This window comes from Aspergillus thermomutatus (assembly GCF_002237265.1).
Source record: "Aspergillus thermomutatus strain HMR AF 39 chromosome Unknown NODE_28, whole genome shotgun sequence".
NCBI classification, from domain to species: Eukaryota; Fungi; Ascomycota; class Eurotiomycetes; order Eurotiales; family Aspergillaceae; genus Aspergillus; species Aspergillus thermomutatus.
In genome coordinates, this window is record NW_020798076.1 from 156,200 (window position 1) to 169,864 (window position 13,665).

A 13,665-nucleotide genomic window follows, 5' to 3' on the forward strand; every position below is an offset into this window, starting at 1 on the left:
CCGTGCGTTAGACATTTACCGTTGACAGTAGAGTAATTGTCATAGCTTGCTGTGGCATATGCCTGCTAGACACCGTGGAGAAAAGCGTCCAGACCAAAAGCGTAGCCGACAATGAAGGTGTTAACGAAGCTTACAGCCTGTGTGATATGAGTAAGGTTTGGGAGGTTGCTTCAATGTGGGTGACCACAGGAGACTTTTCATACAGAAAGTGTTTGCCGTAGCCATCTTCGGGGGAGGCAATGCTATGAGCAGCTGTCATGATATTATATTATTGTGGGATTCTATCCTTCACTTGCAATTTCCACAAAGAAATCAAACTACAACCTCTGTCACCGAAAATGCAACCCATCGAATGCCATTTGACAGAGCCATCAGCATCAAAGTCTCAATTACATCTGTCGATAACTACTTCAATACCTCCGCATGATCTTATTTTCTGGCGACCGCGACATAAGCCACCATCTCGATGCTTGCATTTGCCTTCTCAACATCGCTCAAGCTTTCACGGAGCGCAACAGGCCACTTTTCTCGCTCTTCTTCGCTCCAACCTTCTGTTACCGCCGATGAGAATGCGGTTTCCATGATATCTACCAAGTCATCCAGGTCGTTCCCTCTATATGAGACTGTCAGGGACTGAATTTGAATGTTTCCGGCCTCAAAGCCGCCAGATTCCAGGACTTGTCGAAGCTTCTCTTCAGTAAACCAAGCCTTATTTATCGGCAATTCCCAAGGAGTGCTGTTGGGGCGGATAGCCTTCTGCGTCCTGTGCACAGGCGACAAGTACCCCAGTTTCGACCAGGTCGTTACAAACGCTCTCCCGCCAGGCCGCAGAGTGCGGTAGATATGCGAGGCCGCCTTCTCCGGGTTTTTAAAGAAGAGAATACCCAGGTTCGTGTACGAGTGGGTGAACATGTTGTCGGGGAAGGTCAGTTCCTCGGCATCCATGATTGACGCTTCCAAGAGACCGTCTTTGCCATTCACCCAGCCTTTACTCGCTGCCTTGGTGGCCAGGCTTGAGACCATAGAAGGCGCGAGGTCAGCCGCATAGACCTTTGCCTTGGAGGACGTGGGAAAGCGTTCAAGAATCTCTTCGGTAATAATCCCAGTACCGCAGGCATTGTCGAGCACAACCGATGAGGTGTCCTTGGTTGGTTGAAAAGTGAGCAGAAATCGCGCAACCTCACGGGTACAACCGCCAGTGATACGTTCGTATGAGGTGCTGGCTTTGTCAAAATGTTCTGCCGCGGTACCTGCAGCGGGAGGGTCAGAGGAGAAAGACATGGCTGCTCGATTCGGGGGAGAAAGTGAGAGTCAATATCAGCCCTTGTTGAGATTATTCTGTTTATTTTGAAGAGCCTCACAGAGAAAGGCAAAAGTTGATTTATTTATCATTGCAGCACAATAGAGTAAGATAGCAAAGAAGGGGTTAACTCCGGCACTTGCGGGAGAATGAGCAAAATATCCACCAAGGTGCTCTGACATCTCGACATTAGATACGGCACAATAGAGAAACGTGGCAGGTTAAGATCTAAATCCAATGCTGATTGCGGGGAACGCGTGCGCCACAAGGACCCTGGGAGCAAAATATCCACCAAGGTGCTCTTATGTTGGAAACTGCTTTACCGTCACTGGTTTGGAAATCACGAGTATTTTATATACAAGTGAGAAAGCAATGAAGATCTGATTCTTTCTAACTACTGACTATCTGATGTGCCTTTTATACTACTGGATATAGCTAATCTAATAATATTTATATACAGATATTAGGGGTTAGGGGTCAGGGGTCAGGGGTTAGATTATCTAGAGCACAGAAATCTAGTACAGTGCGAACGCGCTGGAATTGGTGATGATGGCGTCGGTGTGACCACGGACTTCATGGATGCGGTAGATGATTTGGCCCTCGTGGTTGGATTGGAAAGATTCCAGTTGCGCACCTTTGCATGCAGCCAGGGCCTTTGCACTGTCTTCGAGTTGGGGAAGGTGGTGAAGCCGTAGAGGTGTGGTTCTCGGGTGCCGAGGAGGTTGAGGTTGGGCCCGTTGATGAGGAGGATGGAGGGCATTGCGGCTGTTATTGGTGATGGTCCGGGTTGAAGCGTTAATTTGTTCAAGCTGGGTCATCGCTTATATGCAGACTCGCGGTGAAAGGCTTAGCCGACGGATATGTATATCCGTTGATCACGGCGAGCAGTTCATCCCTATGGCGGCTGTTGGAGTTGAATTAGGAAGTCTGTGTCTAGGTCTCCAGCGCAAAAGCCTAGATTATGTGCGAATGCAGGTTCAGGTCTGCATAGAATCAGTACAAAGAAGAGAAGAAGACGGCATGATTCGTACCTTGTACTAGGGATCAAGGTCACCATCTCCTCGAACAACGCATCGAAACCATCAGCCTCGCCTGGTAGAGCGGGTGATGGTGTCGGATGTTCTGCGGGGAAAAGAGCTGGACAGGCCGATACAGGTCTTGTGTAGTGACTCTGTAGGGGGTTTAGATTCCCAATTTGGAAGGACTGGCCGGCTCTGAAATCGGTCATTTGCTGTAAGGGGCTCCGCCATTCACGCGTAGTTTGGATAGCTGCCGAGCGATTTTTGTGACTAGAATTCTCATCCAACTGAAACTCTTGCGAATATGTTGAAAGTCGACTTTTCAAGACGTCAATCTCAGTGCCATCCGCAGCTGAAAGATAACTCTCTAAGCACCGCCGGCACTGTAGAAGGAAGCAACGGAGAAGAGGTGATGTGACATGTCCAGTCAATTTGACATAACTATCGAACAGATCAAACATACGGTGCGAGGTTTTGATGGTCAGATCGATCATATTGGCACTAGGTGGCCTACAGCGGCGGATAAGTGAGAGAATCACGAAGCCGGCTGTCAGATGCAAGGTAAGAAGAGGAGGTGTAGCAGAGTCGGATCTGGGATCTGAGTAGTGCGCTAGAAGAATTGCCTGTTGCTCCTGTATCTCGAGCAGGAGGCTGTGCAATTGAGCCAGGTCAACTGGACAGTACGATACCCGGGTGAGGAGCTGCATAAGCTGTCTCACAGCGTTAAACGTGCTCAAGGCCCGTAATGGTCCTTTTGATGTGAGCCCATTCCGTGCAGTCCAATGATCCCACTCGTCTACATCGTCTTCCTCCACGGGTCCATACACCAGCTGCTCTTCGAGGGATAAACAGGGCGATCTGTTCAGAAGGGCTGAGGCTATACTGTCGAGTAGGATACATGCATGAACGGTATGGAGGAATCGGGACTTCGACAACATCGGCAGCACGGTCACTAACCTTGTGGCCTGACCAACAAGGACCCAGGCGCGATTGATATCCCCGACCTGAAGATGCAGTAGAACAAGAATTAGGAGCGCCTGGATGTGGCCTAACTCCAGTTTGTCCGAGTGCGACAGGATCCGGCGTTGAATGGAATGAAGGATTTGAGTAGAGTTGGGTTGGCCGTGATTGTGGTGGGGATTTGTAACGGACGAGTAGGCAATGACGGCCCACAACATGAGATGGCATGTCGCATCCCGAGGCGTGGATCGGTGGGGATACGTATGCATCGCCCGAAGGAGGTCTCGGCGCTCCAAGATGGGAAACCAGCAGTGGGTATGAGTGAAGTACAGCTCCAGTAGGCCAGCCGTGTTGTCTGGAATCGGCAAGTCAACCACTTCCTTTGGTTCAAGAGATATAATCGGTGGGGCCTGTGGGGATATCTCTTTCGGCGGGATGAAGGGCTCAATGCTCTCTATAGTGGGTATAACATCACGATTCTCCAGTTCTTCCCCCTCAGCCTCATCATCAATAGAGTCTTCCATCGACGTCTCCTTCGAACCTGGAACGAGCATCTGTGATATACCACGGTTCACCTGGGACTTGCGCCATGCTGCGACGGCCCGATTCCTGGCTTTGGCAGCACCGCACTCGGCTAGTAGACCGCGCAAGATATTCTCGCTGTTGGGAATGTTTTTGAATATCAGACCAAGAGCGGTTTCAAGCCCTCTGACGTAACCAGACGGCAATCCTCGTCGGCCACCACCAGCCTCGTATGTGCATGTTCGACCCGCCGAGCGGCAGATCTCACAGACCGGTTGTGTCCCATCGCATTTGGACTTGCGCCGGCGACATTGGTCGCAAGCGCGACAAATACGCTGCCTCTTGAATGGTCGAGAACTCGACATGATTAGGGGGAAAATAACAATGACAATTTACACCATGACAACAATCCAAGGGAGGGTGGAGTGTTGTCTGGAAGGGGTGGCAGTCGAGGCACGTGACAGGCAATGTATTTAGCCGATGGCTCTGAGGTTGTCGACGACGACATGCAATCAACCAAAGGTCAAATCAATTCAGAGAAACGCAAAGTCCATGAGATAATTCCATAGCGATGGGGCGATATGCATACTCGTGCATCGACCAGAACACCCGAATCTTCAACAATTTACTCCCGAAAATACCTTCCCGATGCCACGCTCTTGCTTATTGGATTCTTCGGGGCGGGAAAGAAGACCCTTGGGATCATCGCCTCGGTAGCATTGCACCGCCGTTTCATCGATTTCGATGCTTTCTTCCGGGAGCAGGTCAATTCGTCGCCGCAGGCCTATATTGCAGCGCATGGATTGGCACAGTATCGCTCGGTCGAGGGAGATCTGACCCGAGAGCTGCTCACAAAATGCAGCAAGGGCTGCGTGATTGTCGGTCTTGGAGCTGTGGCAAGCAACCAGCAGCAAGTCTTGTTGAAAGATTTCGCACGGGAGCATCCTATGGTTTACGTGAGGAGAGCTGAATCGGAATTGCGACAGTTCGTGGGTACCAGCCAGGACAAGTTCGAACGGTTCTGGCGGGTGGGCAATACGTTCTTTGAAACCTGTTCCAATTTCGAGTTTTACAACCAGACTCATACCGATAGTCAGGAATTTGGACGTCAGCTTCCTTCGAGTCTGAAGCTCAAAGAGACAGAACGGCTGTTCGTCGGGTTTGTTCAGCGCATTTACGGACCCTCGCCCCGGTCTCCTTTCTCATCTGAGCTGTTTCCTGAGGTGCACACGTTCGCTTTACAGGTACCACTGGCCTGGCTGGATTCGTGTGGGAACTTTGAAATACTGGATGCTGGAGCTGATGCTATAACCTTGCTCATCGACGTCGACGGCAAAGACCAGGACCGACTGCAGAGTCACCTAGCACGACACATGGCGACTTTGAGATTGCACTCTCGTGTCCCTGTAGTCGCGGATGTAAGGCTCTCAACTACAAAACTAGACACTTATCGTTTGGTGCTGGAAATGCTTCTTCGACTTGTTCCAGACGCCGTGACCTGCTCTCTCTCCTGCCCGAATGAAATCATCCAGAGGTTGAATGCTACAAAGGGAAGCATCAAAACGATTGCGACATGCCATCAATCGACACCGTTGGGCAGAGATGCGTCTCAAAATGCTCACAGCCCCGTCGAGAAAGCAAACCAACTTGGGTTTGACTGCATCCGCATAACTGGCGAGTCTTGTTCCATCGAAGACAACCTCGCCTGCGTTGCCTTTCGTCAAAGACTGATACAGGGATCAACCATCCCAGTGATTGCTTATAACACTGGAATCTCCGGCCGAGCGTCCATATGCCTGAACCCTACTCTGTCACCGGTGGTCCCCACTTCCATGGACGCCACAGGCATCACGATCTTAGACGCGCAAAAAGCCCTCACCTCCTGCTTCCTGGCTACCAAGAAGCGGTTTACCCTGGTCGGCCAAGCACTAGAACATACCCTCTCCCCCGCAATGCACAACGCAGCGTACACAGCCTGCGGGCTTCCACATAGCTACGAAGCTGTGCAAGCAGCGACGCTCTCCGAAATACGCACGCTCCTCGACGATGAAAGCCACGGCGGCGTAGCGATATCCATCCCCTACAAAACAGCCATCCTACCAATGTTGGACGAAATCAGTTCCGATGCAAGGGACATCAATGCCGTCAACACAGTAGTTATCGAGCGGCACCGTCAAGATGGACAAATGGTCACCACGCGAAAAGGGTATAATACTGACTACATTGGAGTGAGGAATTGCATCCACAAGCATCTTTCCCCAGCGAATGCCATCCGAGATGGAACAACAGTTTTAATTATTGGGGCGGGTGGCATGGCGCATGCGGCTATCTATGCCTGCCACAAGCTGGGTGCCCGGCAATTCTGCATTTACAACCGTACGCTTGAGAACGCTAGGAAGTTAGCAGAGTATTTCCATCGTTGGACTCAGCAGTCTGGCACCAACCTTGAGCTTGAAGTCATTCATTCGGTAGAAGAGCAGTGGCCTACACGTCTCCGCCAACCGACTATTGTCATCTCTTGTCTCCCTGGCCAGCAGGTGGGGAGTGAGGAGATGGTCGATGTGCGGATATCTGAGCAGTGGCTGCAGAGTACCACAGGAGGGGTATTTCTCGAGGTATGACTTTTTATTTTTCAACAAAGTCGAATTCGGCTGACTGAGTAGGTTGCGTACGGCCCGTCCAAAACCCCGCTGATGGAACAGATGCTTCCTTTTGCAACGAAAGGATGGGTGGTGGTGGATGGACTGAGTCTGCTGGTTGAGCAGGGTATTGCTCAGTACGAGATTTTTACTAAACGGCCTGCGCCGGTTCATGTCATGCGGAAAATGATATATGAGCTGTCGAAGGAGTATGGGTATCTTCATCGGTAGGAATTAGTATGAATAATGTAGCCCATTTTACTCGATCCGGAGATCATACTATAGAATCACCTGTGAAGCCTTTTCAATGTAGTACGTACATATGATTTAAAACTGCGTCTGATATGATCGATGACTCTGTTCTAACCATCGGCTAAGAAAAACCCCGAGATAAACATGAAGGGGGAGTTTACCTGCCCACAAGGCAGCCCTAGCTGACCATTAAATAAAACCTCAGAACAGAAAGAAGATTTCATCTACATCCATATCGATTCTCAGTGCTCATCACGCATTCAATATCAACCCGACAAAATGACCTACCAACCCGCCATCATGAGCGCCTCACTCGGCCGCGCCTGGCTGCACGACCTGTCCTACAAAATCCACCAAGCCGCCGAAGCAGGCTTCAAAGGTCTCGAAATCTTCTACGAGGATCTCGAGTACGAAGCACGCAAGCTGTCCGGCACGGATAACCCAACAACTACCCACCTACTTGCAGCAGCAGCGCACATCCACGGCATGTGCACCACCCGCGGCATCATCATCATCGGCCTGCAACCCTTCCTCTTCTACGAGGGCCTCAAGGACCGGACACAACACGCACATCTCTTGGAAAAGATGGAGCTGTGGCTCCAACTCGCCAAAAGCCTCCACACAAACACCATCCATCCCCGCCAACTTCCTCCCCGCGGAGCAACTCATCGGTGACAGAGAGATCATCGCGTCCGATTTGAGACTATTGGCCGACCTAGGCGCCACACAAACACCTGCCATCCGATTCGCGTATGAGCCCCTCTGCTGGAGCACGCATATCGACACTATCGAGAAAGCCTGGGACGTGGTGCGCCGGGTCGACCGTCCCAATTTCGGGGTTTGCCTGGATACGTTCAACATTGCCGGCCGGGTGTGGGGGGATCCGGTTACGCCGACAGGGCGAACGGAGAATGCGGATCAGGAACTACGGAAAACGCTGGAGTGGATGGTGAGGGAGGCTGATGTGGAAAGTGTGTTTTATATACAGGTTGTGGATGCGGAGCGGATGCGTACACCGCTGGTGGCTGGCCATCCGTTTTATGTGGATGGGCAGCCGGCGAGGATGAGTTGGTCGCGGAATGCGAGGACATTTATGTATGAGGATGAGCAGGGGGGGTATCTGCCGTGCGAGGAGGTCGCCAGGGCGATTATTCAGGGAATGGGGTATCAAGGGTTCGTGTCCATGGAGTTATTTTCGAGGACGATGATGGAGGAGGGAAGCCTTGTTCCTGTTGAGCATGCGCGGAGGGGGATCAAGGCTTGGGAGAGGCCGAAGGAGAGGTTGCAGTTGCGTTCTATAGTCAAGAACAAAACATAAACATAGGCAAGCTAAATCTCAATGTCCTTCCCGCCCAGCCAATCCTTCGCCAGTCTATACAACAAATCATGCTTTTCACCACAAACTCCATGGTGCCGTCTATGCCCCGGCATATCCCTCAACACCGCCACCCCCATCGTCAACTCCTGACAGTACGCCAGACACTTATACCCGTCGGGATAGCCATTCAGCTTCTCCTCGTCCAGCCTTGGAAACCGCCCCGGAACGACAGGAACCAGCCTATCCTTCTCATACCAATGCCGCACAAGCCGCGCCCCCCACCGCCCATCCACCTTCTCAAAGAAGAAACAAAACCGGCAATCGGCCTCAGCGTCGACTTCGCACCCATCAATGGTAAACCGCTGCGTAATGGTTGCTTTCATCTTGGTTACTGCACGCAGCGCATCAGGGGTAATGTCGCTGGTTACACCGTGGCACCGGTGCATGATGAAGGCGCCCTTGTCCATGCCGGCCTGCGAGGCGGCGATGAAATCCGCGTAGTGCACGCGGCCGGACCAGGTCGTGTAGACATGTGCGTCGGCGTGGAATATGGAGGAGAAGTTCTCCCATTCGCAGGCGTCGCTAAACATGTTAGTCAGTAAGTAAGTAAGTCAGTAGGCGAGGGCGTACCGGTAACAAGGCCAGCCTTCGGCGAGTTCGCGGAGCTTTGCGCGCTCTAGGACCAGATTGTCTGGACCGTTGTTGCGGATGGCGTGCGAGGGCCAGGTGCCTTCGGGGAGAGAGTGTAGATCGGGCATTTTTGGTTTCTTCTTGAACTGTTCTTCTTACTGGTATAGCGCTGCTGCGTATAAATATTATTCATGATGGTGCTTTGCGGGGTATTTGTTTGGTGCATCCGGCTAAGATCATTGCCGAGTTAGCCACAGCCATTCTTCCACATTCGGTAACGGCTGCTATTGTCGAGGTAAGCAAAAAAAGATGTGCATAGACAGTCCATATACAACTTGTGGAGCTAATTGATCGCTGTACTCTCCTCGGCAGCCTTCAACAGCACGTCCCATGCCCCCTTTCGATCTAAAGCCACTACATTCTCCTCTCCAGCCCACAACCGCCACTGCTCCTCAATCTGGAAACCGATTACATGCGTCCCCTCCACACACGGCCATCCCAGCCTCTCAGCCAGTCGAATCGTCCTAGTCCTGCGCGGCTTGAAACACATATCCAATAGCACCCCCTTCTCTCCCCGAACCAGGAACGATTCGAGTATCTCGGCCACAGCACGCTCAGACTCAGTCTTCGGCTCGAGATCCGGCACCGTCCCGACAACATAGTACGGACTAGCCAACGCACCCGCCTGCTCAATACTCTTGACATGGGTGATGGTCGGGGTAACAGGTAATCTCTGCGCATCCGCGACGAGAGCATCCACCTCCCCCTCATCCCGGTTCAGAATGTAGATAGTCGGACAATGCAAATGCACCGCCAGCGCATAGACTGCCGCACGGCTCGCGCCCCCTGCTCCGATAATCAGCGCGCACCCTGGAGAGGTAGCGGACGGCCGCGGGCCCGGCCCATCCTTTTCCAGGAGACAGCCCTTGATACCCCGCCAATCGGTATTTGTGCCGCAGAGGCGACGGTGAGCCCCGTTCGTGCGGTAGTAGACGTGATTGCATGCGCCGATCATGGCGGCCAGATCATCCAGCTCGTCCAGGTGCGGTATGATGCTGTTTTTGTACGGCATTGTGACCACGAGGCCGGCTGTTGTAGGGGATTCTGCTAGTGCCAGAACATCGGCGAGGGTGGGACATTCTGTTGCGTGGAATGTCCAGGGAAGGTGGAGGGATCTGGCGATGTGGGTGTGCATGCCTGGGGCGATGGAGTGGGTGACGCCCACACCGACGAGGTGGAGGGTTATTTGTTCAGAGGATTGCACCATGATGCTTTGTTTGGTTGATGAAATGGTAGGAAGGCTGTGGAATTGTGTGCTGGGTTGGATGGCTGTATATGATGTGATCGGTTAAAGACTTTCCGCGGCGGATATATCCATGACCATGTCGGTTATCGAGCGGCCATAGGTAGTTATAGGTAGAGCAACTTGACTCACATCACCTCGACCAAACAACCTAGATAATCCTCTAGACCAAGTCTTACATACCAAAGATGGCACCTGCACCCAAAAACTTCTACATCTTCGGCAGCGGCATCTCCTTCAGTATCTCGCCCACTATCCACCACGCCGGATTCTCTCACCACAACCTCCCGCACACATACCAAATCTGCGAGTCAAAGTCCATCGACGATGTGGCCACTCTAATTGCCGACGACACCTTCGGCGGCGGTAGCGTGACGATGCCTCACAAGCTCACCGTGCACCGATTCTGCGACACCCAGACCGAGACGGCACGGCTAATCGGCGCGATCAACACGCTTCTCGTCACGGATGCTGGCGCGCAGCGACTCATTACCGGGGACAACACGGATTGGTCTGGTCTGCATACACTGATTACCGAGTACACTTCGAGAACACAGCACCAGCTGCAAGCCGGTCTGGTCATCGGGGCCGGGGGCGCATCCCGCGCGGCACTCTTCGCGCTTCACAAAGCCGGCGTGCGGCGTATCTACCTTGTCAACCGGACGCCTGCGGTCGCGGAAAAAGTCAGAAATGATTTCTCGGGGCTGTTCGAGGTAATTGTCGTGCCTAGTCTGGGAGAGTTCCCGCACACCCCTGACGTGATTGTGGGCACCGTTCCGGCAGAGACGACGACTGAGGAGCAGTTCGCTTGTCTGTTCGGAGATAGGGGGCTTTGCATTGATATGTCGTATAAGCCAAGGCAGACGCCGCTGCTGACGGTGGCTCAGCGGCATGAGGGGTGGGTGAGTGTAACTGGGGTGGAGGTGCTCTTGGCCCAGGCGTTTGATCAGTTCCGGCTGTGGACGGGGCTGGAGCCGCCAAGGGAGAAAATGGTTGAGGCTGTGATGGCGAGAGAGGGGCGTGTTGAGAGGTCGCCCCTTGGTGTGCTTTGAGGTGGACATCATCACCGTCAATAGAGCCCATACAGACCAAGTTGTCTCAATTGTAACATATCACATCTCATGCGTGTAGCAGGCGTAGGCCGTTATGTAAGATCTCAAGGCTAAATCCTTTGCTGATGATCATGTATCATCCTATCGACGGTATGCAATAAAAGCTAACCCTTGATCTATACACATGGCACCGGAAGCAACGATCAACTCGGCAATCCTACTTCCCTACTGCCTCTGCAATGACCGCCGACGCTATATACAAATCAACCTTCTAATGGACTTGAGTCTTGACAAGGAATTATCTAATCCAAGGGATAAACCCCCTCGGATATGACATCTCCTTCCTCCACATGGAGTGGATTAAATTACTTTCCTCCTAGTCTAGCGCCTACTTAAGCAGACAACGCGTCTGCAGTGCCTTCTTGCCTTTGTAGTTCTCCTATCCTTCTCTTAAAGAACTGCTTCTCCTCCTCAGTCTTATCCAGTAGTGGCGCAGCTGGCATTGGCTTCTTCATGGCCCGTCAAGTAAGACCATTATGAACGCGCACTCTGCGGGGCTTTAGCAACCTGGAGGTCCATACTGGAGCTGCCTGTCGTGTAGCTGACTTGGCTGCTGAGCTTGAGGTCACAGATCTCCATTTGTGGATGCTTGATAGCAATCCAGTCAATAGCAGCAGTGAGGGAGGTGACAGAGACTCGCGCACAAACAGATATTTCTACCCAGCTCTGCTAAGCCTGTCACGTGACCTACAGATGGACGCATCTTGCCAGCTATAACTCTTGTCAGATTGCACATAATATGGTAATATAATTATGCTAGTAATCTGAGCATGTAGAGGTTAAACCGGGATATATTCATGCTATGTCTATAAATATATATAGTTTTCTATATAAGGAGTAATAAGACTAAAAGTTATATATATTCTAAGGTAATTGTTAGGGACACACCCCCCAACTTAGGGGCACACCCCCCTTCTGTAATTAGCTAGAATTAATGTTATATAACTCACGCCAGTCACTATAATCCTAAGTTTCTAATTTACCATATAAAAATAAGAGATAGGAAAACTATAAGATAGGCTTTAAAAGTGCTTATTTCTTATTAAAATATTCATTTACTTATATAACTAATCAGAATCTAATATTTAGAACTTAATCATACCTATTATTCCTGCTAGAATACCTTTATACTTATTATCTGTAAGCTACTAATAACTAATACCTTAACTATAGCTATAACTACCTTACTAGCTACCTTACTGGCCACCTTACTAAGCCTAAGTTCCCTTCTACTAATTACCTATACTAGATTACTAACTATTTAATACTATAGAACATCTATCTTACCTCCTATCTCTCTAGCTACCTCTTCTATAATTATTACTTACTGCTTCCTATAAAAGAATAATTTTAAATAGAGAAGGGTCCTACTATATATTAGTATCTTAGGATGCTATAGGTGTTGCGAGCAAGGCCCGCGATATGGTCGTGCTGCCTAGCACTCGCGATATGAAGTAACTTATGAACTAACGGCCCAGGTCACGTGACCTCTTGCTAGCTGTAATGCATAATTGGATATTTCTATCCAGGCCTGTAGACCCCCTATTCTAGTTCTTTAGTAAGTTCTTCTTATATATACCTAATCATAGGTTTCTCTATGGCCTAGCCCATAATATTAGAACTTGCTCATCATCTTACTAAGCATATTAGAATTATTAGAAATATATATTAGTAGATACATTAGATTACTAGATGTACCTGATGACTATATAGTGCATATTAGAATAGATAAATATATTAGAATATTAGAATATTAGAAACAGCAAAGTAATATTAGAATTAATAAGTAGTATTAGAACCTAATAAGAGCATATAATAAATACTAATATAGAAGGAAATATAGACCTAGCTATAGGTATTATAAATATACTAGAGTAGGTATTATACTATATTAGTTAACTAGAATCTAAGATAGTATACTAGTAGAGTATACCTCCTAACCCTTAAGAGTAGTAAACTAAGCCTTAACTATAGGAAGCTCATAGAATATAGATAAAGTAGATTATACTAAACCCTCCCTCCTATAATAATACTAATAAGGTATAGTATACCTCCTTCTATATAAAGCTATAAGCTAAGCTATAGATTAATTAGTAGGTAATTAGTTCTTCTTATAATTATATCTAGCTAGCTTTTTTATATCTAACTAGAGTAGCTAATATAACTATACTACCCTAGATAAATACTTATATAGATAACCCTAAGATAGGTAAGTAGACCCTAGCTATAATACTAGATTAGATAGATCTACTCTTCTTAAATAAGAACTAGTAGGAGTAGGTAATATAAGAGCTATAGATATTATATTAGTTAAATTAGCTAATATAAGATATACTTATAGATATACTTATAGATATAAATTAGCTTATTATAGAAGTAGATAGCTATAAGTGTTTTAATAAGGTAAAGAAGAGCTATATTAATATAGTAATTAATTAAGAGATATAAGTCTTATTACTTATAGTTAAGAAAGAAGAAATCTTTAATGTCACGGGCTAGAAGCCGATTCAACCTATAACCTAGGTTTGGACGGTAAGAAATCGCTAAGAGGTTCTAACTGGGGCCGCAGCGGCCGAACACGAAGAGGGGTGTGCGAGGGAGAAACGGGGT

At 49.3% G+C, this 13,665-nt stretch overlaps 7 protein-coding genes across 7 annotated transcripts; 3 read left to right on the forward strand and 4 right to left on the reverse strand.

Moving 5' to 3' along the window:
- Positions 1–429: 429 nt before the first annotated feature.
- Positions 430–1,281, reverse strand: CDV56_109206 (class I SAM-dependent methyltransferase; the record flags this gene model as incomplete). The annotated part of the gene is made up of 1 exon (XM_026762825.1): positions 430–1,281. One exon carries the CDS (start codon positions 1,279–1,281, stop codon positions 430–432), a length of 852 nt encoding a protein of 283 aa, XP_026617172.1.
- Positions 1,282–1,815: 534 nt separating this feature from the next.
- Positions 1,816–4,166, reverse strand: CDV56_109219 (uncharacterized protein; the record flags this gene model as incomplete). The annotated part of the gene is made up of 2 exons (XM_026762838.1): positions 1,816–2,065; positions 2,332–4,166. The coding sequence occupies 2 exons, from the start codon at positions 4,164–4,166 to the stop codon at positions 1,816–1,818; spliced, it is 2,085 nt and encodes a 694-aa protein (XP_026617173.1).
- A 216-nt stretch (positions 4,167–4,382) lies between these two features.
- CDV56_109242 (putative pentafunctional AROM polypeptide) lies at positions 4,383–6,671 on the forward strand (the record flags this gene model as incomplete). The annotated part of the gene is made up of 2 exons (XM_026762861.1): positions 4,383–6,416; positions 6,465–6,671. 2 exons carry the CDS (start codon positions 4,383–4,385, stop codon positions 6,669–6,671), a joined length of 2,241 nt encoding a protein of 746 aa, XP_026617174.1.
- A 300-nt stretch (positions 6,672–6,971) lies between these two features.
- CDV56_109269 (uncharacterized protein) lies at positions 6,972–8,010 on the forward strand (the record flags this gene model as incomplete). The annotated part of the gene is made up of 2 exons (XM_026762888.1): positions 6,972–7,285; positions 7,371–8,010. 2 exons carry the CDS (start codon positions 6,972–6,974, stop codon positions 8,008–8,010), a joined length of 954 nt encoding a protein of 317 aa, XP_026617175.1.
- An 11-nt stretch (positions 8,011–8,021) lies between these two features.
- CDV56_109279 (putative pathogenesis associated protein Pep2) lies at positions 8,022–8,768 on the reverse strand (the record flags this gene model as incomplete). Its single annotated transcript, XM_026762898.1, has 2 exons — positions 8,022–8,592; positions 8,641–8,768. 2 exons carry the CDS (start codon positions 8,766–8,768, stop codon positions 8,022–8,024), a joined length of 699 nt encoding a protein of 232 aa, XP_026617176.1.
- Positions 8,769–8,983: 215 nt separating this feature from the next.
- Positions 8,984–9,907, reverse strand: CDV56_109289 (shikimate dehydrogenase family protein; the record flags this gene model as incomplete). The annotated part of the gene is made up of 1 exon (XM_026762908.1): positions 8,984–9,907. The coding sequence occupies one exon, from the start codon at positions 9,905–9,907 to the stop codon at positions 8,984–8,986; it is 924 nt and encodes a 307-aa protein (XP_026617177.1).
- Positions 9,908–10,131: 224 nt separating this feature from the next.
- CDV56_109302 (shikimate dehydrogenase family protein) lies at positions 10,132–10,995 on the forward strand (the record flags this gene model as incomplete). Its single annotated transcript, XM_026762921.1, has 1 exon — positions 10,132–10,995. The coding sequence occupies one exon, from the start codon at positions 10,132–10,134 to the stop codon at positions 10,993–10,995; it is 864 nt and encodes a 287-aa protein (XP_026617178.1).
- Between the last annotated feature and the right edge of the window lie 2,670 nt (positions 10,996–13,665).